Source organism: Rhineura floridana, chromosome 1 (assembly GCF_030035675.1).
Source record: "Rhineura floridana isolate rRhiFlo1 chromosome 1, rRhiFlo1.hap2, whole genome shotgun sequence".
Classification (NCBI taxonomy): domain Eukaryota; kingdom Metazoa; phylum Chordata; class Lepidosauria; order Squamata; family Rhineuridae; genus Rhineura; species Rhineura floridana.
In genome coordinates this window covers 236,787,126-236,812,359 of record NC_084480.1, presented here as the reverse complement: position 1 = coordinate 236,812,359, position 25,234 = coordinate 236,787,126, and the positions used below count along the sequence as shown (strand labels likewise).

Here is a 25,234-nt window from a genome sequence, read left to right as displayed (position 1 = left end):
TCCCTTTGTCAAAAGTCCCGCCTCCTTCCCCTCTCTCTGGCGGCAGTGCCTGTTGTGTTATCGTTCTTAAATTGCGTTTGTCGTGATGTAAGAAGTCCCGTCAGTTGGCAGCAAGCCCTACGCGAGGCTGAGGAGGGGCTGTCTGGGGGCTTCTGAGAAGCAGGGTTCCATCCAGAGCAGCCGGAGAGAACGCCAAGAGAAATTCCACCCCCCAAACCCTGCACAAGTAGTTAGTAAACGCGTGTGAATTTTGTATCTTTGGAGTATATCATTTCATATTTACAGATATTTCCATTGATAAAGTTTCTTCCAAACGCGTTGGGAGCTATATTTACTTGTACATCTGTCTTTTAGTATCTGGTACTGATACTCGGAAGTATCTGGTTGGCAATTATTGTCGGAAACAAGGTTCTGAAATAGATTCTTGGTCTTTTTCAGCAAGATACTGTTTATGGCAAATGTACCTGCAGCTTTTGCACGTGTAATTCAGTGGGACTCGCTCTCGAGGAATCCTGGAGATGATTCTAGGTATTACATCTGTTTAACAACGCCTTCTTTAAGCTGCTGCAGCAGCTTCCCTAAACCAATGGCCAGGTTGGGGAAAGATGGTCTATAAACCAAATACACGCCCACTAGGTGTTTAGCTGTACATTCAAGGCTGAAGAGAACTCTCCCCACCCGGTTTCACGCGTCCACGTGTGTTTGCTGAGTCAGGTTGACACCAGTTGATCAGGACTCCATGAGCGCTAAAGTCACGTGGCGCCTAGGTCACTTTCCTAAGCGCAGAGGGTATTCATAGTTACGTACATGTGGCAGGAAAGAGATTGATTCCTTGGTGGTTATTTGCAAAGTTACTTGGACGGAGACAAGTTGTTCCCGTACAGTTTCTAACCAGGAAAGTGGAACAGAGTTTACAGGGCTTGAAGTTACCATTCTCCGAAGTATTCTAATCCTGCCTGGATTTGACATTTGATTGTAAATCGTCCCAATGCTACCGTGGTTGTCTACTGATTTCGGATTACAATTTCATTAAACCTACAGAATCTAGGGTTTGGTGTAAACTGCAACCCAAAACACGATGGAGAGTAAGCACTGAACACATAATGGCTTACTTCCACAGGATTCAGCTGTATAATGTGTTCTGTATTTTCGAGAGCTCTCACCCTCGTTCACTTGGATTACTTCCAACTATGTGGGCTTGATTGCATAAAATACCCTTTCCTCCCAATTACGTAGGTGTGCAAAATAATTGAAATTTGTAGATGTTACTCTATCGTTGTGTATCCAGAGGGCCTTTGCCACACAATACTGTTTTTGTGGCATGTTTTCCCAGCACTCTGCAATGTATTCTAATCCTGATCCAATTTTATCCTGGACTTGGGTAAATCGAGGCGGTCCTGAAACCTTTTCTTATTTTTTTCTAATTTAACGGTCCTGTCTTAAGTCACGACTTGAATTTAGATTTTTTTTAAATTGTTTTAGCAATGTTTTTGTAAGTCGCCCTGAGCATTTTATATAAAAAGAAATTTCAGAACGATACCCATTTTATAAGGCAATCTGATGCATGTTTAGTCAAAAGCAGTTCCTTCAAAGTATGCTTGCATATGATTGCGCTGTTTATTGAGATTTCTGCAACAAATTTTTGGATCACTTTTACAGATTTATTATAGCAAAAGGATTGTTGTTGTTATGTGCCTTCAAGTCGATTATGACTTATGGCGACCCTATGCATCAGTGACCTCCAACAGCATCTGTCATGAACCACCCTGTTCAGATCTTGTAAGTTCAGGTCTGTGGCTTCCTTTATGGAATCAATCCATCTCTTGTTTGGCCTTCCTCTTTTTCTACTCTCTTCTGTTTTTCCCAGCATTATTGTCTTTTCTAGTGAATCAGGTCTTCTCATGATGTGTCCAAAGTATGATAACCTGTTTCATCATTTTAGCTTCTAATGATAGTTTTGGTTTAATTTGTTCTGACACCCAATTATTTGTCTTTTTTGCGGTCCATGGTATGCACAAAGCTCTCCTCCAAGCAAAAGGATTAGTTGATAACAAATCCACAAAAGTTTATGCCACCATAAATACATTGATCTTGAAGGTGTCACAGGACTCTTCCCTATGAGGAACAAGAATTGTTCCACTACTGCTAGCTAAGTGGAATGGAGAAGCGTTTGACAAACTGGAGAGCATTAAACACTTAAAAAGCTGTAATTCTAATGTACACTTCCGTAGGTGTAAGCCCCATAAACTAATAAATGGGGGGGGGTTGTAATTTTAGGGTTGATTTCGCATTTGAACGTTTATTACTCAGAAACCATCTGGTGGTTCCCCTACGTGTGAAAGCATAATTTCACATTAAAACACCACCACACACAACCCACTTTTAAACACTATAAACAGCTCACAGGTTCGAATGAATTTCGTTCAACCAGAAGACAGCGAGCTTTTCGTTTCGGGAGTACAGCTGAAGACATGAGGGACTGCTTTTGTAAAACGTGCAAACTGAGTTTATTCGGACCCCACAAAGACGAGAAGAAACGGGATGCCACTATTCTGCTGCTTTCTGTTCAGGAGGGGGAACTCTCCCCCCATTTCAAGATCGATCTTTGGCACACTCGGCTCACGCCCAACGCAGGCGGGGTTTGGCTAAATAGCGTATTTAAATCGCTGCCGAGGAAGGTGAGTTGGGCGTCCCTGGTTCAAGGACTAAACGGAGCTGACGCGTCGTCTCGCGGGTATCGAAGGTTGCGAGGAGGCGGAGCCGAGCCGCACCTCTGCGGGGGTAGGAGCGGCGAGTGGATGACACGGGGGGGGGCGTTGACGTAATCACTCGTTTCCGGGGTAAACCCCACCCTTTCCTTTAGGACCGAGAAGCCGGTTCAGTTCATTGAGTCGCCATTGTCGCTGCTGCTTTGCAGGATGAAGATCTGGAGCTCCGAACACGAGTTTGGGTAAGGGGGTAGACGGAAGTGGCGCATTTTCTCTTTGATCGAGCGGGAGCACTCCGTGTGTGTGTTATGTGTTAGTTATAGATGCTGGAGGTTGAGGCACATAGAAATGGACTTATACTGCGTAAGACCATTGGCCCACCGAGCTTCACATGGTTTACACTGACTGGGAGCGGCTCTCCAAGGTTTCATAACAGGGATCTCTCCCAGTTCTACCTGGAGATGCTGAGAATTGAACCTGGGGCTTTCCGTATGCAAACCAGATGCTCTTTTCGCTGAGTTATGGCCCTTCCCTCTGGAAGAAAAAAAAATCTTTTTCTTCCCCTTCTACCCTTTCCCAGCCCGTTTTTTCCTTTCCAGCTTGTGCGGTTGAAGATCTAGTCTGTAACTGGAGTAGCGAGTTCCTTTTTTTTTTTTTGCCACCGGGCGGGAATATTAGTATCCTTTCTCTCCCTCCCCCCCCCCGCATTTGGTGATTGCAGCATCTCTGATTCTAGCCCTGGCACTCTTTAAGTCTCTGGTACAGGGCTTAAAGAGCTTTACTCGTTGTGCTGTGTAGATTTGTCTGTGGTCCCAGTTTGTTTTAAGTAAATTTTATTGAAGACCTTAACATTGTCTTCTTACTTGCTCTTAGTCTCTAGGAACGGGTTTCTCATAAATGAAGGCTTGAACAGAGTTGCTCCTTGTATACCATTCCCCACCTCTGAAGTATCGGACTACAGCACCCATCTTCCTTAACCATTGGAAGGGTTGATGGGAGTTGCAGTTAGAAACAGAGGACCTCAGGTTGGGGAAGGCATGTCTAGACATAAGGCAAGATAGGCATCAACCCCTCCTGCTTTCTCTCCATTTATTATTTTCTTTTTAGTAGAGATTTGGATTCCTGCATTTAGCAGGGGGTTGGACTTGATGACATTATAGGCCCCTTCCAACTCTTCTATGATTCTATGGGAAAGAAGGAAGAAGTTTATCCATTCATTGAGCTGTCACATTTCCCTCTTTGTCACGTAAATGTCTGAAATGTTTGGAGCAAAGTAGACCATTTCCTTTTTCAAGGTCATGTCATGGCAACATGCCTTTGCTGCATAAACTACTGAGTAGCTTATGGCTTCTAAAAATACCTCAGTTTAAATAAACTCAGTTGCTATTGCTATGAATGCTGTTGACAGAAACTTGGTAGGCCTTTGCTATTCTACTTTGCATGTCTACTTCAAGGGCTGGAGCTGCTATCTGAGAAGATGTCAGTCTTGAGACTTCAGGTTTGCTTTTCACCATTTCATGGCTCTTAGAATGTTTGGAGTGTCGGGGTCCACAGATTTTGGCTGGCCATAGCTATTACACTAAACTGGTGGTTGCCAGGACACCTTGCCACTCTTTCAGCTCAGCAGGATTCAGCTGTTGGTCCCTGACCTCCCACTGCAACTCTGTGCATGGGAATAAACAGGAGATGGGGATGAGTAGAGTCCCCATAGTAGTGCTGAAGTTCAGAAGGCTTCAACTGTCTTTGTGATTTGTGTTCTGATCACTTAGGACATTAATGCTGCCAATGGCCAAACTAGCCATCTCCAGTCTTCTACTTTGGAGCCAGAGGAAAAGGCTGGGATTTGTATTTTGTGATAGACAGAAGAGATAATTGAAGAGACCTGAGCACCAAAGTGGGAAGCCCTAATATTTCTTTTCAGCTTGGAGCTGGAAAGAGTGCAGCAGCGACTTACCCTGCATTATATAACATTCTCTGAATGTAGTCTGCCTCTGATAAATGATCCTTGATCCCTCCCCATCGCAAGCTGGATTGAAAAGCTGTGGCTCCTCTTGTCACCCTTGCCAGAGGCTGATGGAACACTTGCTAAGATGAGAAAAATTGTGCTTTACTGTGAACTGTGCCTTTTGGTTCTTCTAAGAAATAGAACTATAGGACATCAAGCACTCCTTGAACAATAGTTAGATTTTGTTGTTCAGGGGCTTGTAGGTGGTGGTGCAGTTGTTTTGTCTAGCAATTTAATAGGGAATTTTTTTAGCGCTCCAGAAAGGGGAGGCTGAACATGGGAGGAAAGGTTGTCACATTTGCCTTTTTGTACAGCTGTGTAATAAAGAACTGTGCAATAAGATAAGCTGAGACACTGCCTGTAAAAGCTTGTTACCACTTAATTGGTAGAAAAGTAGGTCATGATGTGTTCAACAGTTTTTGTTTTGCATTATCAGAAAAAAAGACATACCCTTCCTCCAAAGAAAGACTGGAATAAGACTGTGTGGCCTGAGCACACAGAATCAGCACTATGGCTTTGACAGACTCATGAGATAAACAATAATACACTTTTTACAAAAAGTGGGTGTACAGTAATAAGTACAACACCACCTATGAAAAACAGACCACTTAATATATTTTTTTACTTGCAAATAGACAAAGTGCTACAAAACAGCTTCCTGGAGTCTCCACAATGAAGTAACCACAGACTTCAACTTAACTTCAGCTTTTTTTATCTGATGTCAAAATGCAGTGTTCCTTGAAGGGGTCAGAAATGGAGTTCTGCAGGCTTATATTGAAGAAGTGTGCATGGTTACATATGGTGCTCGCTAGCCCTTTTCCTTTGTGAATCTGTAAGGACAGCCAAAAGTTAACCTGTCCTTCTTAGTCACCTTCTCAAAGAGTGTCTGTTAGATTGCGCAAGCCTTTAGATAAGGAGTACTAGCTGGCTGAAAATCTTCCAGTGCTGAGTTACTGTTGCTTTAGCAATGGATATACAGCAGGGCCCCACTTATACGGCGGGTTAGGGACCAGACCTCTGCCGTAAAGCGAAAACAGCTAAAAGGTGGAACATCGATCAGCTGTAGTGCGGGGAGTTCCAGCTGACAGCTCTTGGCACCTGAAGCTCCCCCCGCAACAGCTGATCAATGTTCTGCTTTTCCATGCATCACTTTCTCCCCCCCCCGCTTGCTCGCCCCCATTATGGTGTGGAAGTAGTGCTCCTCTTCCACGGCAGGCTCCCTGCTGTGGATTGCAGGGAGGGAGCTGCCAGCCTGCCTGCACCTGCTCGCTTGCCTTCTGCTGCCTCCCTGGCTCGTCCCCCCTTGCTTGCTGGCTTGCCCTCCGCCGCCTCCCTGGCTTGTCCCCCCCTTGCCCACTGGCTCGCTTGCTCTCCCTCTGCCGGCTCCCTCGCTCATTCACCCCCTTGCCCACTTGCTCTCCCCCCTGCCTGTTCGCGCGTGCGCTCGCCCTCCGCCACCTCCCTCGCTCATCCCCCTTGCCCACTCACCCTTTCCCCTGCCTGTTTGCACACTTGCTCGCTCTCCGCCGCCTCCCTCGCTTGTCCCCCCTTGCCCACTCACTCTCCCCCCTTCCTGTTTGCTCGCCCTCCACTGCCTCCCTCGCTCGTCCTCCCTTGCCCATTCACCCTCCCCTGCCTGTTCGCGCACTCGTTTGCTCTCTGATGCCTCCCTCACTCATCCCCCCTTGCCCACTCGCTCCCCTCCTGCCTGTTCACTTGCGTGTGCGCTCGCTTGCCCTCCGTCACCGCCCTCAACAATAAAATGGCGCCGGATGCCCTTCTCGAACTCAGCTGCTGAGCGCGTCATCAGAGCTTGGAAACGTTTCTTTTTTGAACTACAACTCCCATCAGCCCAACTGTAGTTTAAAAAAGGAACATTTCCAAGCTCTGACGACGCACTCAGGGCATCGGGTGCCATCAATCTGTGCACTCAGCATCTCTCTTTTCCAAGCTCTTTGCATCATATTGCAAAATCGCTGCAAAAACGGACAAGTGCCAAACATATGGGACATGGACACAATTCAAAACCGCCGCATTAGCGAAGTGCCGAGAAGCGAAGCGCCGGAAAGTGGGGCCCTACTGTAGTCTGAATGAACATGAAAGTGTTATGTTACAAAGGATCATAGAATGTAGGAAGCTGCTTAACACCAAGCTGGACCATTTGTCCAATTAGCTTGGTATTGTCAAAACTGACTGGCAGTGGCTCTCCAGAATTTCTGACAGGCATCTTTCCTAGTGCTCCTTAGAGATGCCAGAGATTGAACCTGGGACCTTTTGCATGCAAGCATGTGCTCTATCTAACAGCGAGCTTCAGCTCTTCCTGTTATTTTGTGCACAATACTTAGACCACGGTCCTGTGTACAGTATACTTGGGAGTGTCCCACTGAGATAAGTGGGACCTAGTTCTGAGTAAGCATGGCTAGGATCCAGCTGTAAGCATGGCTAGGATCCAGCTGTAAGCATGGATTTCCTGTTACTGTATCAAATGTTTCCTCTCTAGAGGAGAATTTGTGTTAAATAAGTAAACCAGTTGAAAGTGCTATTACTTATATTTAATATCTGTTATGCTGTGCCTAGAAATAGCTGCTACCTAACCTAGAGGTAGCCTGTGTGGTGCCCTTCAGATATTGTTGGACTACAACTCCCAGCATCTGACCATTGGCTATGATGTCTGGACCGATAGGGGTTGGAGAGCAACAACATCTGAAAGCTACTAGGCTGGCTTATCCCTGATCAAACCAAAGCTTACTCCCGCTCTATTCTGGAATTTACTAATTATGATGATCATTTTGTGGGGTGACTTAAACGATTGATGCTTGAAGGGCTTGAATATACTGAGGATTTGATATATTTGATATAAATGACCATAGTTGTCATTTGTCCTGCACTTACCTGTTGTGAATCTTTGGTTGTTGGTGAATGATCTCCAGCTATCTGGAAGTGCAAGTCAAGGTAAATTGTAATGCATCCATCCTTGCCTACAGCCTTTCAGCTGCTCTTCAAATGCTGAGTGTCGGAACGGCATGTGTCTCGAGGCTTTAGCAGCAATGAACAGGCTTCTCATAGGAATATTGGCTGTGTGAATAGTTGCTGCCTTTTTTGTGGTTGAGCAATAGCCACACCAAAGTGTCTGCTAGTTGCTTATTTGAATTTTGTGGTGTACTTAAAAAATGGGAGAACACTCTTCCCAGATGCTAGATCCCTGAACTTAACTTCTTCCCTTGTAGGCAGTGGTGGTTCTCTGCTCCAGCCAACTGGCAGCATATGGGAATGTAGTGGTAGGCTGATGCAGTTGAGCATGTGGAGATTACAGCAGGGCTACTTGGAGGAGGCAAGAGATTCTGAAGAGGAGAACTGTGTTTCTCTCAAATGAGAGGTGCTTCATTACCTCTCAAGACAAAGGTTTGATTCACACAGTCAAAATTTCCCACATGTGATGCATGTGAAACCATTTATATCTGCCTGTTGGGGGGGAAAAGCTACAGCATTTCAAACTGCCATGATTGTGGGAATTGCTAATAGATTGCTGCTGAATCATGGCATCTGTATTTGTAGATGGACTGGGCCACGCATTTGATTCAGTGGCCACATTCGCATATAATGTTGAGTGGTTTGTGTGGTTTCTTTAAAGTACGCAGTTTGAGCACTCCCATTTCTGTCCTCTTGTGGTCCTTTCTTTATTCAGCTGATAGCAACAACCATGAGCTTTGGCTTAGCATGACATCCGAACCAGAGTTCATGGTTTTGTTTCTCCCGAATACATCATGATAGGTCTGCACACAACTTGTACAACTTGTGGTTTAAAGTTTGTGCTCTCCAGATGTTTTGGATTACAACTGCCATCATCCTCAGCTAGCAAGGATCAGGGATGAAGTGAGTTTGGAAAATAGGGCGGGGTAAAAATAAAGATAATAATAATAATAATTGTAGTCAATCATCTGGAGGGCACTGCCTAGTGTGCAAATGTAATTCTGCAGACATTCAGGACACTGTGTGTAAAGGAGAAGATGACTACGTGAACAGGCTTTGAAAGATAAAGACAGCAGCTCACTAGAAATGGGGGATTTTAAGGCTACTGGAAACATGGTAGTACTGAGTGGCTGAACCAGTCAGTGTCAGGCAAACATATTGTCAAGACTAATGGAAGGCTAAAAGACCTTACAAGGCCATTAGCGTAATTTAGATTGCTCCTAAATGTGTTACTGGCATTAGTTACTAGGAATAACATTTGCGTTAAGTTTTTCAAGAAGAATAAGACAGTATCTCAATCCAATCCATTAGATATGGCATTAAACTTGTCATTTGAAAGATTTTCTTCCAGATACAGTGGTCCATTACTGGCTAGGAAGATGCTGCTGAGAAATCTCTTGTTTTACTTTGGGGTAATACTTGCACTAGTTCCTTAATAGCATGAACTTTCTGTAAATGCTACTAACATAATGTTTCTGGCAGAGCCTGTTTTAAATTGAGTTTTGCCTATTTGCCTGAATCTCCAGTGTATTTTTTTAAATAAGGTTGTAGTGTGTTGAGATTTCATCCCATAACATCAGCATATGAAGCATGAAATTTGCTCTTGTTTTCAAAGCTTTCAAAATGACAAGTTTAATATATAAACCTTAGTTTGCTACTTGGTAGAATATTTTGTTGTTTGCTGATTTTTATTATTCACTATGGTTCGTAGTCAACACTGTATGGACTGATTTCCACTTGCCCAATGGGACTTCCGCTTCCTCCTCTCTGCAGTCCCCCATACACCCCCAAAATCTGCTCTGGAGGCTCTCCCAACTCTCTAGAGCACATTTTGAGAATTCATAGGGGGTATGGGGGGAGGAGGGGAAGTCCTGTTGTTGCAAGAGGAAGTCTGTTCTGCAACATGGCGACAGTTCTATATACATATACTGCTTTTCTGCCAAAGTGCTTTAAGGTGACTTAATGTGACACAGAAATGGGGAAGGATGAGAAAAAGGAAGCAAATTCAGGTACCAACTCTTCTATTGGATTTAAATACTGTGTTTTGGAATGCATATTTTGCATTCCATGAATACAAATCAAAGTATTAAGTTTTAACTAAATAGTATTGCATACACTTAATTCTTAACATGTTGATTATTCCTGTTCTGATTCATTTTTCCTAGACATCCATGGGATACTGTAATCAAAGCTGCCATGAGAAAATATCCCAATCCTATGAACCCATCAGTGGTAGGAGTGGATGTTCTGGACCGAAGCCTTGATAAACAAGGAAGGTTGCACAGCCACCGACTACTTAGCACTGAATGGGGCCTACCAAGTATTGTAAAAGCGGTAAGTTTGTTGTAAACTTAGGGTGGCCTGTGTTACACTGACACAGAAAAGGAGTGGAATCTTTTTTTAATAAAATATATATGCATGCCCTGTTCTTGACTACATTGTACATAATGACTGTATTAGTAAACGTTCTGACTAAGTTTCCTTAACAGCAGCAACACGTTAGAACCTGGACACAATGAGACTCCTTGTTCTGAACAGGACTACCAGTGAAATGTTTATTAGAAACCTTTTTGATTGCTTGACTGGTAACTTTGGATTACCATGTTAGTACGTGCTTTTCTTTTTCTTTTAAAGATTCTGGGAACAAATAGAACAGTTACATACATTCAAGAACATTCTGTAGTTGATCCTGTGGAAAAGAAAATGGTATTGAGCTCCACAAATGTGAGTAATGAAGTATTGTGTATTGGCAGGACCAGGGAGTTGCTGGCTACTTCTTTGACACCCTGCCTGTTTGAAGCGATCTTTGCTTATGTCTAGAAAATGCTGCTGTAAAGCCATAGCTGGAACCAAAGAATGACATTTTCTGTGTACGCTAGATAGCTTTAGGATTTCCTGTCCCCCCACCCCCAAATTGGAATTGTTAGCATGACTGTGTCTGAAGATTTTTTGTAGAAGATCTGAATGCTGTCTATGGGCAGAATCCAACTTTGCACAAGTGGCTTTCTGCTCATGCAGTAGGGGTTCACCTTCTTCTCCCTCTGTGTGCCCCCAAAATATCCTCCGGTGGATCCCCAAACGTCTGGAGCAGACTTTTAGGGTTGTGGGGCTGCAGTGGCGAGAAGAGAAGGGAAATCCTATTGTGGGGTGTTCTTGTACAAGGACAGCTTTGGATACAGCCCTATGTAATTTGACAAACTATGTTACCTGAGACATACAGTTCAAGCTGTAAAGCAGGGGTAGGTAACTGAATCGGTCCAGCAGACTGGATCCTTACCTCCTCCAATGCCTGCAGGGCCACTTTGACAGGTGGGCAGGGCTGTTTACCTGTCAGTCACCTGACAGTGTCATGATGTCAGGTGACAGATCCAAAGAGTTCCCTCTCAGCCCTCATCAACTGGGTGTGGTATAAATTCAAACTGTGCCAGAAGAAAAATGCATTTGCAGGCAGTTTGGATCCAAACTGCAGCTACAATCAGACTTCCAAGGGGCTTTCTCTCAGTGCCAAACAGCTGATGAGCATGGAGAGTGAGCTCCTTTGGCAGTGGAACTTGCTTTGGCTGTACGAAGGAGTTCTAGGTGGGGAGCTGCCTAGTGCAGCCAGTTCTAGCCACATCTCTATCTGCCCCCCACCAGACACCATACATTATGACAGGTGGGTGTGGTTTGGGGAAAATGGGGCCTGTGAGCCAGAGGTTCCCCATCTCTGCTGTAAAGAGCAGCTTTATGTTTCCTTAGGACGTAGCCAAGTGAAGTACAGAATCTCTATTTTTTTTATTTTGCTAGCTAATACCGGCTACAGGTCAAAAATGGAAAGTAGCAGTGGGAGAAACTAATGTTTCCTTATTTTCCTTTCTAAGATAACTCTTACAAATCTTGTATCAGTTGATGAACGGTTGGTCTATACGCCGCATCCTGAAAACCCGGAAAAGTAAGTTGGAATGTCTTTTTTCTTTCACTTTCCATCAAAAATGTGATGATGGGGAATCCTTTCCATTCTGATTTTTTTTATTTCCTCTTGCAGGACTTTGTTAACTCAAGAAGCAATTATTACAGTAAAAGGTGTAAGCCTTAGTAGTTACTTGGAAACTTTAATGGCAAGCACAATATCCTCTAATGCTAGAAAGGTACGTGTATGGAGGGTCCCTGTTGCTAGCTGTAAGATGGCTCAATTAAGACATTTTAAAGCAAGTATCGTTTTCAGTACTCATGAGGCTACATCATGCTAGTGCTGTTAATCCATTTGCTTTGGTAGAGACAGAGCCCAGGATGCTCTCACTTAACACAGTTTACTGAAAGTCCAAATGTAATTTGTAGATGCAACACTGTATAGAACTATAACATTAACAATTGAGCATCATTGTTTATTGAAACTAATCTTTAGATTAGATAATGACTCTTCTTGCATTTGGGATGTTATGCAGAGCCAGTTGTGGAATATATATGGAATGCATATATTTCCTTTTAAGGTGGAAAGCTGTGCATGGGTGATGGTGCATATGGACAGTAGGCGGGAGCAGTTTGCCACACTTTCTTCTCAGCATGACAGAGAATCATGCTTGTGTGTATGATACAGAAGACAGAAAAAGTGGTTCAAGTGGCTGTATAAGGTTTGGCTCCTAGTTGAGCCAATGGCAGCTTACAGCTAGGAGGGGGGCAGGATGGGTGTGTTAGGGTCAGGTCATGTGATAAGATGAATCTTGAATTGGGGATGCAGCAGCAGGCCAACTGAAGGCAGTTCATGGAATAACTTCTTAGGCTGGTTGTTAGCTTCAACAGTGTGTTGCTTGAGCTAGATGAGTTTAAGCATCTGCTTTGCATGCAGAAGGTCCTAAGTTTGATCACCAGCATCTCCAGGTAGGACTGGGAGAGATCCCTATATGAAACCTTGGAGAGCTGCTGCTGGTCAGTTTGGCAGTACTGGGCTAGATGGACTAATGGGCTAACTCGGTATAAAGCAGACCCCGGCCACAATGAGTCCCCTTGTACAGGGGGAGCAGTCAAGCCGCCTCCTTATCATTTTCAACACTGGAAGCAAGAGGAGAGAGGTAAGAATAGGGGGTGCATTACATTTGTTGTTCAGACACTTCTTTGTATATAAACATCTCCAATTTCTACTGTGTAGGTAACCTTAGATAAGAGCACATGTTCTAGCTGTCCTATATGTGGTGCTGGGAAGGAAACATATTCCACTTTTTATGTAAAATAGCCCAAATACATACTTGGGCTTCTTAGGTTCAGAAAAAGAGATTGGTGAAAAGCAACTGTTTTCTTAAATGCCACCTTTTGAAAAGCAAAGTGTAAGCAAACATTCCATGCTTGAATGCACCTGGGTAGGGAATGGTTAGCTGTGCTTCCGCATGTGGTGTTGTTTCCTCCCCTGCCCCAAACTGCAAGCACCTCTCCCATGCTGCAATTAGCCTTGAAAAAAGCTTCCCATTGACTCCAGCAGGAGGCTTTTTCAACCCTAATTAAGGCAAGGGGGGTTGTTGTTGTTGTTTGTTTATTTCATATGTTAGTTGCCTCATACCCAGTGGTCACTGGGCGAGTTACAACATAAAAACTTAAAGCTCAAACGAAAAGGAATTGCTGAGACAGCACACATCAAGGATCAAAGGCCTGAGTGAAACGGAAGGTCTTTGCCTGGTGCCTTTGCCTGGTTGTGTGTGGTGTGAGACAGCGTGAGATTATCATGTCTGCTGCTGGCATGTAGCCCCCAGAAGTTGGCCATGAGGGAATGTGGCCCTCAGACATGCCCCTCCTCTAAGGCTGTAACACTAAATTATGGATTTGTTGTGAAGTAAATCCTTTATTAAACTGAGTGGAACTTCAGAGTACACATAGTTTGCTTGCTGCTTTACAGTCCAATCCTAATAGCTCAGCCCATGTAAAGAATATTATTGGGTAAAGGATGTGTATTTCAAGTGATGTAATCCTAAGCAAATCAGTTCATATGTCTATGCAATCCTCTTCGATAAATTGTTATGACTTCTACATTTATATGAAAGATTATCAGTACTTTGCTGGTCTGATTCAACTGCCTTACTGTCTCTTTTTACTCTCTTTTAATGCAGAAGAACACAGCTTGCCTAAATAAGTTTTCTTACAGAAGGCCTCTTTCTCTTTATTCCTGAAGCTGAGGGCCACTTCTTATTTGTAAACTACTACATTTTTAGATGGAGGTTGCTCTATAGGGATCTGGTAACATGGAAAGTGGTCCCAAGTCTGTGATGAGATGGCAGAAGCATGTATACTCATTGGGGCTCAGCTTGCCTTTGCAGACCTTGTTGTGCTGGGATACCTGTTTGTGTGCCATAAGAATCCTGCTTTGGCACACAAACGTGTTCTAGGTATAATTGCTTGTTACCTTTATTTGGTCAGGGTGGTATTCAGCTAAGTCAAATTCAAGGTAGACTTAGGCTGCAATCCGGTACATGTCTGCTTAGAACTAAGCTCCATTGGGTTCAGTGGGGCTTACTCCCAGGTCAATGTGTTTTGGATTTCAGCCTTAGTCATGATTATTAAGTTCATTGATTTTCAGTGGGTTTACTCTGAATTTGACTTATTTGGATATCGCTCTCAGTTTATAATGTGGATTTTGCTGAAGGCTCTTGAGATTGCAAGCCTGTGATCGTGGAATAACTTTTTGCCATAAGTTGTACATCTTTTCTGTGTTACTCCAGGGGTGGGATGCTATTGAGTGGACAATTCAACATTCTGAAACTGTTCTAAGCTAGCAGTCTCTTTCTACAGCTGCATTTTGTACTAACTAGTGGTAATACCAGCATTTGTTATCTTGGTACAGCATTTCAGCTTCTAGCAAATCTGTGCATGTCGTTGTGATGTTACTTGAAAGCCTGCATGCTTCATATATACATACATATATACACACATTGCATACAGAGGAACAGCACCCTTATTCTTTAACTTTGGAATCGGGGGGGCATCAGTGGTGTCTAAATGTTTTGACACAGGAAGTTCAAGACATTCCTAAAAATAAGTGTGTGGATCATTAATAATGCCCACAGCAGATGCTCAGACCTTCTGTTCTTTGATATTTCTCGTTTGAGTAAGTGTAATACTGTTAGAAGAACTGCTGCCCCTCAGGGCAGAGTATTTTAGGAGTAGGTGAAGCTCCTGCTCACTGAGTCCTCTTGATCCAAGACATGCACTGCTTTGTGATGGAAAACTTGAGATGGATAACTAGTTCAAGCTACTGCTGGGGTTGGCCTACAGAAAAGCAGTTTTTTAAAAGAAAGTAGTTTGTAGAATGCTGGGGTCTCCAATCTGATGCCCATGAAGGCCTTCATTGGTTCTCCTAGGCAGGGGCCCCAGACTCTGAGCTTTTTTTTTTAAAAAAAATGGAACTCTAGTCCTCCTAGAAATGCACTAGCCTGGCTGCTCCTGTCTGTCAGTGATATTATCAATGAGTGAATTCACAGCTGTGATTGATAAGTGAATTGTTTGGAAGTTAGGCAATAGGAAACCCTGTGGTGCTAAAAAGCTGCCCCCCCCCGTGCCCATTTCCTGATTTTATAGGCCTTGGAACCTCAGCCCTTTTTTCCTAACAACCAGGATGCATTTTTCCTATGGTGGGTTTATCTGAGATTAGGTACGCCCTAGAAGTTAATTTCTGCAAATACTACTGCACAATAAGTGTGAGAGGATCTTAAAGAATACCCCCAAAGGCAAATGTGAAAACTTTGCAAAAAGGCATAGGCATGTACAATGGTGTATACTTAGAAGTAAATCCCTTTGTGTTTAATGGGGAAGCCTAGATTATGGTTTAGGGCTGGCACAGGGGACAAGCAGGGTTCTTATGTCTTTAATAGTTGCATGGCAGGCAGAAATTCAACAGGTTAAGCCTTTTCTACTATGGAAATACAATTATGAGGAAAGCTTCACCATGACTGTTCTGTCTAATTTTGTGTTATGCCATGTCCCCCATGGCAACCATGTTGTGTTATGCTATGTTCCCATGGCAGCCAATTTGTGACTGGTGCCCATAGCATTCTCTCAAACTTCAAAATGTGCCCACATGTCCAAAAAGGTTTGCTGACCCCTGATATAATGACACAAGTACAACATTTTCAGGTTGTTGAGTTAGGCTAGAGCCCGACAGGAGATGAGTTGCTGCTGCTGAAAACAGCCCCATGATAGGTTTTCAGGTCACTGACATCGCATCACATCACTTGGGTTTCTAGGCATTGTAGTGGAAGAGAAGGAGGGATGTTCTGGAGCTTCTTGCTGTGCATCTCCTGTCACATCTAGGTCTGGCCATATATAAATGCTGTTACTTTACCTGTTTATTTGGTCTGCGTTTTTTCATTTTCTAGGCTTAAAACCTAGGTAAAAGAATGCAGAAAGGAGAAACTGGTTTCAAAACTGGTAAGGCTCATTGGAGCTCAGAACATTTCTGGCACTCTTAGGTGCCTGATAGGCAGCAGCATTTCTGTAGGTTTCTTCAGATAGTTGTATAAGCTGCTTCAGAAAGTCCAACATTGATTGTGAAGAAGGAACTTCAGTTCTGAAACACATTGAGTTAAAATAAACCATAGTAGTTGGCACTTTTGAGAATTAATTTCCCCTTTTTGCATTCTTTCTAGTTTCTGTACCTCTAATTTAGAAAATAAAAATAGGCAAGAGCTACATAAAACATATTGGCTGCATTTGGATGCCACAGTGAACCACAATTTTGTTATGAGCATGAGCCTTGGGTTCATGCAGTCTTCTCTCCTTGTTTTGTGAGGGGAAATTAGAAATTTTCAGTTGCAGTTTGCTGGTTTGCAGACTGTGGTTTCTGCAAACCAGAGCTTGTTCACAAACCAAGATCAGATCCTCTTTTTTATGGGAAATGATTTGAACAAACCACAGTTCGTTTTCTTATCCAAATATGGAAAACTGAAAGCTTCTACAGGAAGTAGAAGCTTCTGCTCCTCCACATGTAAATAGGGAAGGGGGAAATACTGAACTTAGGATGCCACTTTTACAGTTCCTTGAGCTTGGCTACCAATCTTGAAATAGATTATTGTGACTGTCAATCCTGCTATTAGAACCTGTTTCCATTTGCAGAATCCAAACACTTATCAAACATGTCTTAGTGATGTGTCATACTTGAATACTCTCAGTTTTGGAGTGTGTGTATATATCACAAAAAATGGGTAGGCTCGCACTGAATGCTTTCAGTTTTACCATTTAGCCTGTACCAAAGTGCTCACAATAGTTTTTAAAGTGGTAACTACCGAAATTTTGTCCCAATTTCTAACTCTCATTCTGTATGCTCAGTGTACTGTCACCATATACATAAATGTATTAAACAGTGCATGTTTTGGTTGTAAATATGCTTGCTTAAGTAATATACTAATATGCTGTTTTAAGGTACAACAGAAACTCTGTAAACCAATCCTCTGTCAGATTGTTTTTGCTAGTTCCATGCATGTTAAGAAGAGCCCTGCTGGACTGGGAACATCTAGTCCAGTATTCTGTTTTCACAGTGGCTAACCAGATCCCTATGGGAAGCCCATAAGTGAGACATGAGCAGAACAACCCACTCTGACAGTCTCTATATAATTGAATAGCCAGTCCTTCCAAGGAATGCTGGAGAGACTCTGGGTCAAACTAGACATTTGCTTAATGGTGTTGCATGCAGTTGTATATATTGTTTTTCCTTAACTGGTGTGGGGGAGTGTGATGGGGACTTGTTCTCAAAGGCTCCTAGCCCCATGACAGAGCCAATTTCCATTCAGATGGTGGTGGGGAAGTGAAAAGATAAGCCTCCCCCTTCCCATGTGTTGTCTTTCTCCCTTCCTATATGTTCTCTTATGGAACTGCATGCTTCATATTAAGCAATTCTCTAGTTTAGCCCTCAGGAATCCACAGGATTCCCCCACCTGCCACCCCAGAAAGCTGTAACTAGTTTACTTTTACCAATGTGTTTAGATTGGAATCTACTCAAACCAAGTTGGCATTTCAACTTAGTGTATTCTAAGTCACACGTGTGCTATGCTTTAAAACCCAAAATATGTATTTAATGTCATAGCATAGAGGTCTATTGGTCACATGCACTTGGTGCTGTGGCAGTAAAATTCCTGTTTTCTCTTCAGTAGCAAAACTGTATTTCTTCACTCAGCATGTTGGTGGTTGGTCCTTTTTTAGTCTTATTTTATATGTTGATTCTAAATCCAAATGTTGTAGTTTCTAATGCTCAGAACCTCATTCGATTGAAAAATGGGGTTGAAGATGGTTTGTTTGTAAAAACACTTCAATCTGGTTAGTGTTTTCAAAAGAAATGAAATTCATGTAACTCACATCAAGCACATATTCTCTTGTTTCTGAGGTGTATCTACATCACAGTCTTCTCTACAGAAAACTCTGGCTGCTGTAATAGCATCATCCAAAACCATGGAAAGCCATGGCAGTTATATTGTTGTAAGCCCAACGTAAGGTTGCAGTGTAGATAAGCCCAAAGGCTGGTTCTTTGATCTATTGCTTCCTTATATATTTTTTTAACTTCAAAATTATCAACAGTTTTTCACAGTTCAGAAACAACAAATGCAAATAATATAGAAGTCTCTGTATTCTAAGAGTATGACTTGAGGTGTTAAATTTACAATTTCTGAGTGAGCACATTGGTATCCAGAAAGGCTATTTAACTGTTCTTTAATTTAGTTGTGTATTCTGCAGCAATTAAAACCAACATCTATAAAGAATTAAGTCTGTAGGTAAACTGGTAATAGTGTAGCACAGGCTCAAAGTAAGAGTAATTTGGCTCTAAAAATGTTTTAAGCTATTTATCTGTACAAGTATTATGATCAGGTTTGATAATGCAAATGTATGCACATCCTTATACTTAGTTTGTATACTTTCTTTCATTGTGTATTTATGTTTCAAATAAATTATCTTTGGTCCAGGTAGGAACAGGTGAGGCAGTTCTTGAACAAAGGTATCCTTTGGGCAGATATTACCCCTTGTAAGTGCCCTTTGTATGTGGCTTACCAAGTGGTTAGAATGTTGCCACCCTTAGCCTGTAATCTTATACAGCCTTTTGTGTAAGTCTACTTGAGTAAACATGTATAAAATTACATGGTTCAACACATGACTACAAATCTCAGAAAGCAGATGATACTGACAACAGGCTTACTAAGTGGTTACATATATACACAGTGGTAAGGACCATTTGGGCTTGTGTTCACGTTTTGCTATGTATGTTAAAGACTGGCTTTAAGGCAGACCCATTATAGTTCAGTTATTGCTGTAGAGGGGTACAGCCTGGGCTTCAGTAGGTTTTCCTTCTGTAAACTAGGATGTAGCTGGTATTTAGACCTAGTTAAACTGAATTCTTGCAGAATTGCTGCTCTTGCATCTTGAGTTGCTCTGTACTGGGCGCAAGTGATGGGGTATGTAATTTAGTGTTTCATGATAGAGAATAAAATAGGATAGGAAAGCAACCATAAGCTGCCAGTGCAGTAAAAACCTTCATTAGGACTTGTCAAGAACTGAGGTTCAAACAACTCTCCCATTGGCAAGTTGAAGGGGGAGAAAATCTAAGGGGGGAATGTACTTGGTTGGAGAAGGCATAACGTGTGTTCTGTTGCAATCTTAATGTGGTAATTGAGGAAGCCACAGATAAATTAGGTTAGCAATGTGACATGAATAAGCTTCAGGTTCCACACAGGTGATACTTTTCCCTTTGGAAAGAGTGAGTAGTCAAAACTGTCTCTAGCACTAATCAAAGTGCACAAATCTCTTGTAATTGTGCCTTGCGAGATTGATCTGACATTTGTACTCTGCAAGAGAATTAGCTTGTGGTCTTGTAACTTTGTTGGCATGTTATTAAGTAATTAAATAGTTATTGTCTAAGCAGATCATCTTCAGTTTAAGAAGGAAATGTGGACTAGGACGAAATAACCTTAATAGTACAATTTCAATAGTGCAAGTCATTAAGGAACATATTCATAATTCAGAAGACAACAAAGCAGTTTGTTTTTGGAGCTCTTTTGGTGTCTGACAGAGGAAAGATTTAAAAGTTTAACATTGATGTATTTGGTCAATCCACTTAGCTCTTGTTCCTTCCTTAACAGGGTCGAGAAGCCTTAGAATGGGTGATCGGTGAACTAACGTCAACGCGAGAGAGCATGAAGTCCACAATGGCAGCAGTTTCAATGGAGGACTGATGAACTGCAATAGACCTTTTTCTATTAGATTTTTTTTTCTTGCTGGGACGGATACTCCATTGTTTTTTAATTAGAAATATATATGTTTATGTAATGAGATTTTACAGGACAGAAGTGACACATACACCCCAATTTTGAAGCCTCTCCAGGATCCTCTGTTTGTCCACAGTGCAAATTAACATAACCATATTTTTAATTTTTCCGTGGTCTCAAGTTACAAGTGCTCACATTCTCTAGATTGTAATTACCTCAAGTCCTACGGAAGTGAAATGTACATGGAACCGGCAAAACAGACTGAGGATGGGAGCCTACATAAGTACCAAACTGTGCCTTGATAAGAGCCGAGGGAATAGACTTTCCATTTTATATCCCTTTTCTTGTACTTGATATTTATTTATTTTTCTTTAAAAGTGCAGTTGCCATTCTTCTGTAAAGGACAAACAGGTACGAAAAGCACTGGAGATCTTGTCTCTCTCTAATGGCTAGATAAGTGTAGTGTGGAGGAAACATGACCAGCGCAGGAAGTTGAGAGAGACTTGATGTGATCATCTACCTACTTCTGTGGCACAACCTTCATTTGCGTTAGTGGAGTCACAAAGAAGATCTGGACAACGTTCCCTGAAATGAAGTTGTGCAGCCACATTCCTTGGTGGATTGTGCTCTCTGTTGGAAGCCAGGGATCTCCTCCTGAAACTTGGTCTTTGTGGGTACAAGCTCTTCCTTGCACTGTTCAAATGCAGAGTCTGAACAAGATGTGCCAATACTCAACCACTGATTAATGCAGAGAAGTGGCCATTTTGCTGGAGTAAAATGGCTCAAATCTTCTGTTGTCTTTTGTGTTTTTTTCCAATAGGTAATTTTCATATATATGAGTATTCATTCTGCTTGCTTATGTGAAGGCAATTGATACCTCAGTGATCAGTTCTAGGAAACTATTTTCTACATGCAATTTTTAATTCTAACAAAAAAGTGTATACGTTTGGCTTTAGTTCATTTCTTCTCGTAATAGATACAAGCCTACAAAAGGTATTTATGGGCAACTCGACATCTCACACCCATCTTCTGGAACTCTGCTTAGCAGTTCCGTGGAGGTGAATCTTTTGTAATGGGAGGGAGCATGATGCTGTGAACCACAACTGTCTTTTCCACAGAGCTGATGACCTTCCTCACCAAACCAGTTCAAACCCCATGTCTAACTTCTGATTTCAACGGAACTTTATTTAAAGAAACATCTTAGATTCCAAGTAACAACTTCTTATTGAAGTTGGTGAGGCTTAACTAGGTTGGGATGGCAGTAGCCCTAGATGTTCTACATAAAAGATGAGAGAGAAAAAGAAGAGTGACTAGCAAACATCTTAATGGAATAGCATTTTTAAATCATTCTGAAAGCACATGGGTTCATGTAAGTTCATAAGCTGTTACATTCTGTATGATTTAAAGTTTTCACTGGATTAATTTTGTTAAGAGTTCACCACTGATTGTTGAAAGTTTGGTCTCTGGCAACCTTTATGGCATAGAAAGCTGCGAACATCTTAACATTAAAAGTGATTCCAAGCATTCTGGAGGTCAAAGCTGTCATTTAAAACTGTGGGGAGGAGAGGAGGAAAAGCTGCTGATCCACAGAGAGAATCAAATATCTTGAGTAAGAACATCAGTTGTCTGCCTACGGTCTAGTAAGATGAAAACAATTCCTTTGTCTTTTAAATTTGCATTTTATCTTTTCTGAATGTCTAGGGAAAAAATGAAAGAAAAGACTGAAATCCCACTGTTTTAACCGGTGGGGATGGGCATTGTGTGAAATCTTGAACTGTGACAAAAGTATGAATAATGCCAAAATTTATAATACCAGAACTCTTATGTGGAAGCATAATTATGTGTAAAGATAATTTGGGATGCAACTGAACTGCATGTATAAGTAAGTGGAATGATTGTTATTGTAGACTTCTCTCTCCCCCACCTTGAAAAACCTCTGTTAAAGAGTTCAAAGGCCTAGCACTATGTCTATCGTATGAAAAGAAAAAGGGCACCTTTAATAAGATCAAAGCATTTCTTATTTCAAGATAGTTTGTACAAAGAATAGTTCTACAAACAGCTTACCATCCATGGAGAGTGTCAGTCCCATCATGCAAGAGGCAGAGTGCTGTGACAGGAAGTTCTGCATTATAGTCCATATCTATGCACGTTGCAGGAAGTTGGCTAGTTAATCCAAGTAACCAGCTTTCTTCCATGTGTAGATCGTACCCTCCCCCCATTCATCTTTGTGTGAAGCTATCCCTGTCCATGCTTGTTCATGTGCTCTTACTGCTTTTGTCTTCTACACCCAGTAATGATGGTGGGTTGGTTTTCTTTAATAGTCCTCCTGCCTATTAAAAGGAATTACTCTTGCTCTTTCATGTCTTTCCATGGATCTTGGCTGATGGAACTCCCATAGGACTGCAGCTTCATAGATTGTCAACTGGTGTCTTGCTTGGTGTGATGTTGCCTCTAAAGCTCTTCTCCCAGTTCCCTAGTTGATCTGGAAGCCCACTACTACTTTCTCCTGGGTAGGCAAGCCTTGTATGTGAAAGGTTAGAGGAAATCTGGTTGCTTAGATATTCTGTCCTGAATGCCTATTTTTAGCAACTGCTTTCATACTGTTTACTTACTAAATACTGACCGCAGTTATACATTTTCTTGGCTGCCACAGTAATTTAATAGTTACTGAACACGGCATAGGAATATGTTGCATTTTCACTCCTAGCTTGTTGAAAATAGAATCTGTGTTATTTGTTACAACTGTCTCTATCATTGCTTCTTTCCTCCTTCACATTTAATGTACCTTCAGTACAAGCACTACATGCTTTTCCTGTGCCCTTGATGACCTTAGTATTCTCTGCTCTAAGTGAAAATAAACCAAATACTGCTATTTATATCTGTTAGGAAATCTACTTTCCTTTCACTTAGCAAAATCCCTCCAGTAGGGATTCTTCGCTTTTAGAGCCTTCTGTTTAGTTGTACCATCTCCGCATGTGACGGAGCAATCGTTTGGCATACACTTCTCATTTGCTCTTTGTTACAGTATCTGGCGAAGGAGATGGCATCAATAGGAATATTAATTGATTTGTTTGCTGTACTGACAGATGGAACCATAATTCATTAGCAAGAGGCCAAAGTTCCTACCCTTCCGGTAACTTCTTGGTGTAGTGGTAGTTTCACTACTGCAGGATGCTATTCATCATACTTGCTTTTATGGTTCATGATCCCAGATTGCTATATCTGGACCTAAATGTGATGGTGCTCCTTCAGCTAGATCAGTGAGATGTTACACTTGGAAATTTTAGTTCCAGCTGAGCATTCCAAAGAACCCTTCCTAGAAACTTCGTAATGCTGGAGCATAAAAAAACCCCATGAGCTGAGAGAATTTGCATTATTACCTTTTGCCTATTAGGTATTGACTGGGTGGAAGTTTATGAATGGAACCCTACGAAAAGGGAAGGGAGGGCAAGGCCTTCACCTTTTTTCCTAATGCACTATCAAGATTTTTTTTAATTCAGGGAAAAGTGATTCTGCCAATGTCAGCAGCTTTCTGAATAAGGCTCCGAGGAGAATTGTTTAAAACTTGTTTCATTTCTAAACTTAATGGTTGTAAGACAAGAAGAAAATTGGCAGGTATATCATGTGCCATTTCAGGGTAAAGAATGTTTGGTATTTTAAAAATATAAGGTGAAATAGGAACTAAGTTTCGTGGTCCTATTTCTTAGCAGAGATATAAAAATGCAAGCAGCAGAGTGAGATAAACCAGTCCCACCTTTCCTAGGCACAAATAACAACAGACACAATCTTCTTAGGTAAAAGATAAAGAATATTTACTCACGACCTTTCATATGTTCAGAAACATAGGCTCTAGCTTAGATGAAAGAAACAAGTCTCAGTCCATCTTAGTCTTTAAGTAGCGATGCACTCAGAAGGGAGCATCTGCCATGCGGCCTCTCCCAGAGGTAAAAAAGATCAGCAATGGAGATTATTCAAAAATCTCCAGGACAAAGGAGGAGGAAGCCAGGTAACTAATCCCACCCATTAGGAAGTTACATCATGGTAAACAGGTACATGGGATATTTCCCCAAATATCCCTTGAAGTGAACATGCAAGTTTGTTTACTCTAACAAGGAGAGTCTCGTCATTTAACATACTGTCTCATGGTTATAGAAAGGAAAAGGGGTAGTTTTCAGCAGATAGCAATGACCTTAATGGATGTCTCTAAAATTCTATTAATTACCAATGTTGTAGTTGCAAGTCCTAATATAGAGAAAATTTAAGAGTTCATTCAAAGCTTCAACTTTCGTTATTTTCCATTAGCATTTGCTATTAGTGGGGGGGGGCACTGATTATTACACCTTATTAAAAGTGTTGTAATACAGTATCTCTTACTTCACTTTTGAGTTTCATTGAGCACTGCTCCCCCCCCCCGGCCTCTTCTGGCTTATACTTATAGTTCTATGTGCAAACAAAGGCAAGCTTTTAAGAGTTACATAGCAGAGGAAGCTGGAGCATGTCATGCAGAGATGAGTTATAGCACACCTGTACAAATTGCAACTGTTAAAAGGTATAGTACATTCATCCTCATTGGCACATAGACACACTTTATAGCATAGAGAATTTTCAATTTTAATACAGACAACTACCTTGTTTGACTGAAAACCATAGTTGTATTATTTTGTAAGCAACCATAACTCCATTAACACTGCTTTCATGAAGGTGCTATTAATGTAAAGATGAATTTGTGTGGAGGGGGAGTGCTCAAAACAGAACATAAATGTTCATCAGTTGAGTTTTACAGGTCAGTGACATGAAAAATAAACGTATGTGGAATTCTCTCTTCCTGTATACCTGCCTTTATCCTCCTGGATTTAAACTAGGCTGTTCAGAGTAGTGAATATTTTTATCTGAAATGTTAAATGCTGTGGACATCTGGGGATAGAAATAACATGATCTACTTAAAAACAGTGAACTGTCTTGTTTTTCTATATGGTAAAACAAAGGCTGCTTTTGTGGTAGTAACTGGGATGATCACGCAGTACACAACTGAGTCATGAACACTAAAAACAGCACAAAGGAGGCGGGCAGTTGCCATCCTGGAACTAACCAACACATCATCTCAGTTGAGTAGTTTAGGAGAGCATCTACATATTAATTATTGGTATAATGCTTTTGTTATTGCTACAGCTGGTGCACAGAAAATGTCACTTATTTGTTATGCCAATACTCCTAGGAAAGGTACATACCCTTTGAAAAACAACACCCCACTTTTTTTTCCCTGTGAGTAAGCCCTACTAAATACAAGTGGCCTTATTTGAGTAAGCGTGCATATGATTGTACTATGACTCCATTGAGGAAGCTTT

The 25,234-nt window shown here is 41.8% G+C and overlaps 1 protein-coding gene across 6 annotated transcripts; it reads left to right on the top strand.

Moving 5' to 3' along the window:
- Nucleotides 1-24: 24 nt before the first annotated feature.
- PRELID3A (PRELI domain containing 3A) lies at nt 25-21,413 on the top strand. 6 transcript variants are annotated; one of them, XM_061595062.1, is made up of 6 exons: nt 25-226; nt 9,849-10,017; nt 10,318-10,407; nt 11,544-11,614; nt 11,708-11,810; nt 19,764-21,413. In XM_061595062.1, the coding sequence occupies exons 2-6, from the start codon at nt 9,880-9,882 to the stop codon at nt 19,854-19,856; spliced, it is 495 nt and encodes a 164-aa protein (XP_061451046.1). In that variant the 5' UTR covers nt 25-226; nt 9,849-9,879; the 3' UTR covers nt 19,857-21,413. The 6 variants fall into 6 exon arrangements, with proteins under 6 accessions (XP_061451046.1, XP_061451030.1, XP_061451011.1 ...); XM_061595046.1 differs by having other exon boundaries at nt 25-229; XM_061595027.1 differs by lacking the exon at nt 25-226 and adding an exon at nt 297-528.
- Nucleotides 21,414-25,234: the final 3,821 nt, after the last annotated feature.

Coding starts and splice junctions, on each gene's coding strand:
- PRELID3A (XM_061595027.1), top strand. CDS start 452: ATGGCAAATGTACCTGCAGCTTTTGCACGTGTAATTCAGTGGGACTCG. Junction 529..9,848: donor AATCCTGGAGATGATTCTAG/GTATTACATCTG, acceptor CATTTTTCCTAG/ACATCCATGGGATACTGTAA. Junction 10,408..11,543: donor TGGTATTGAGCTCCACAAAT/GTGAGTAATGAA, acceptor TTCCTTTCTAAG/ATAACTCTTACAAATCTTGT.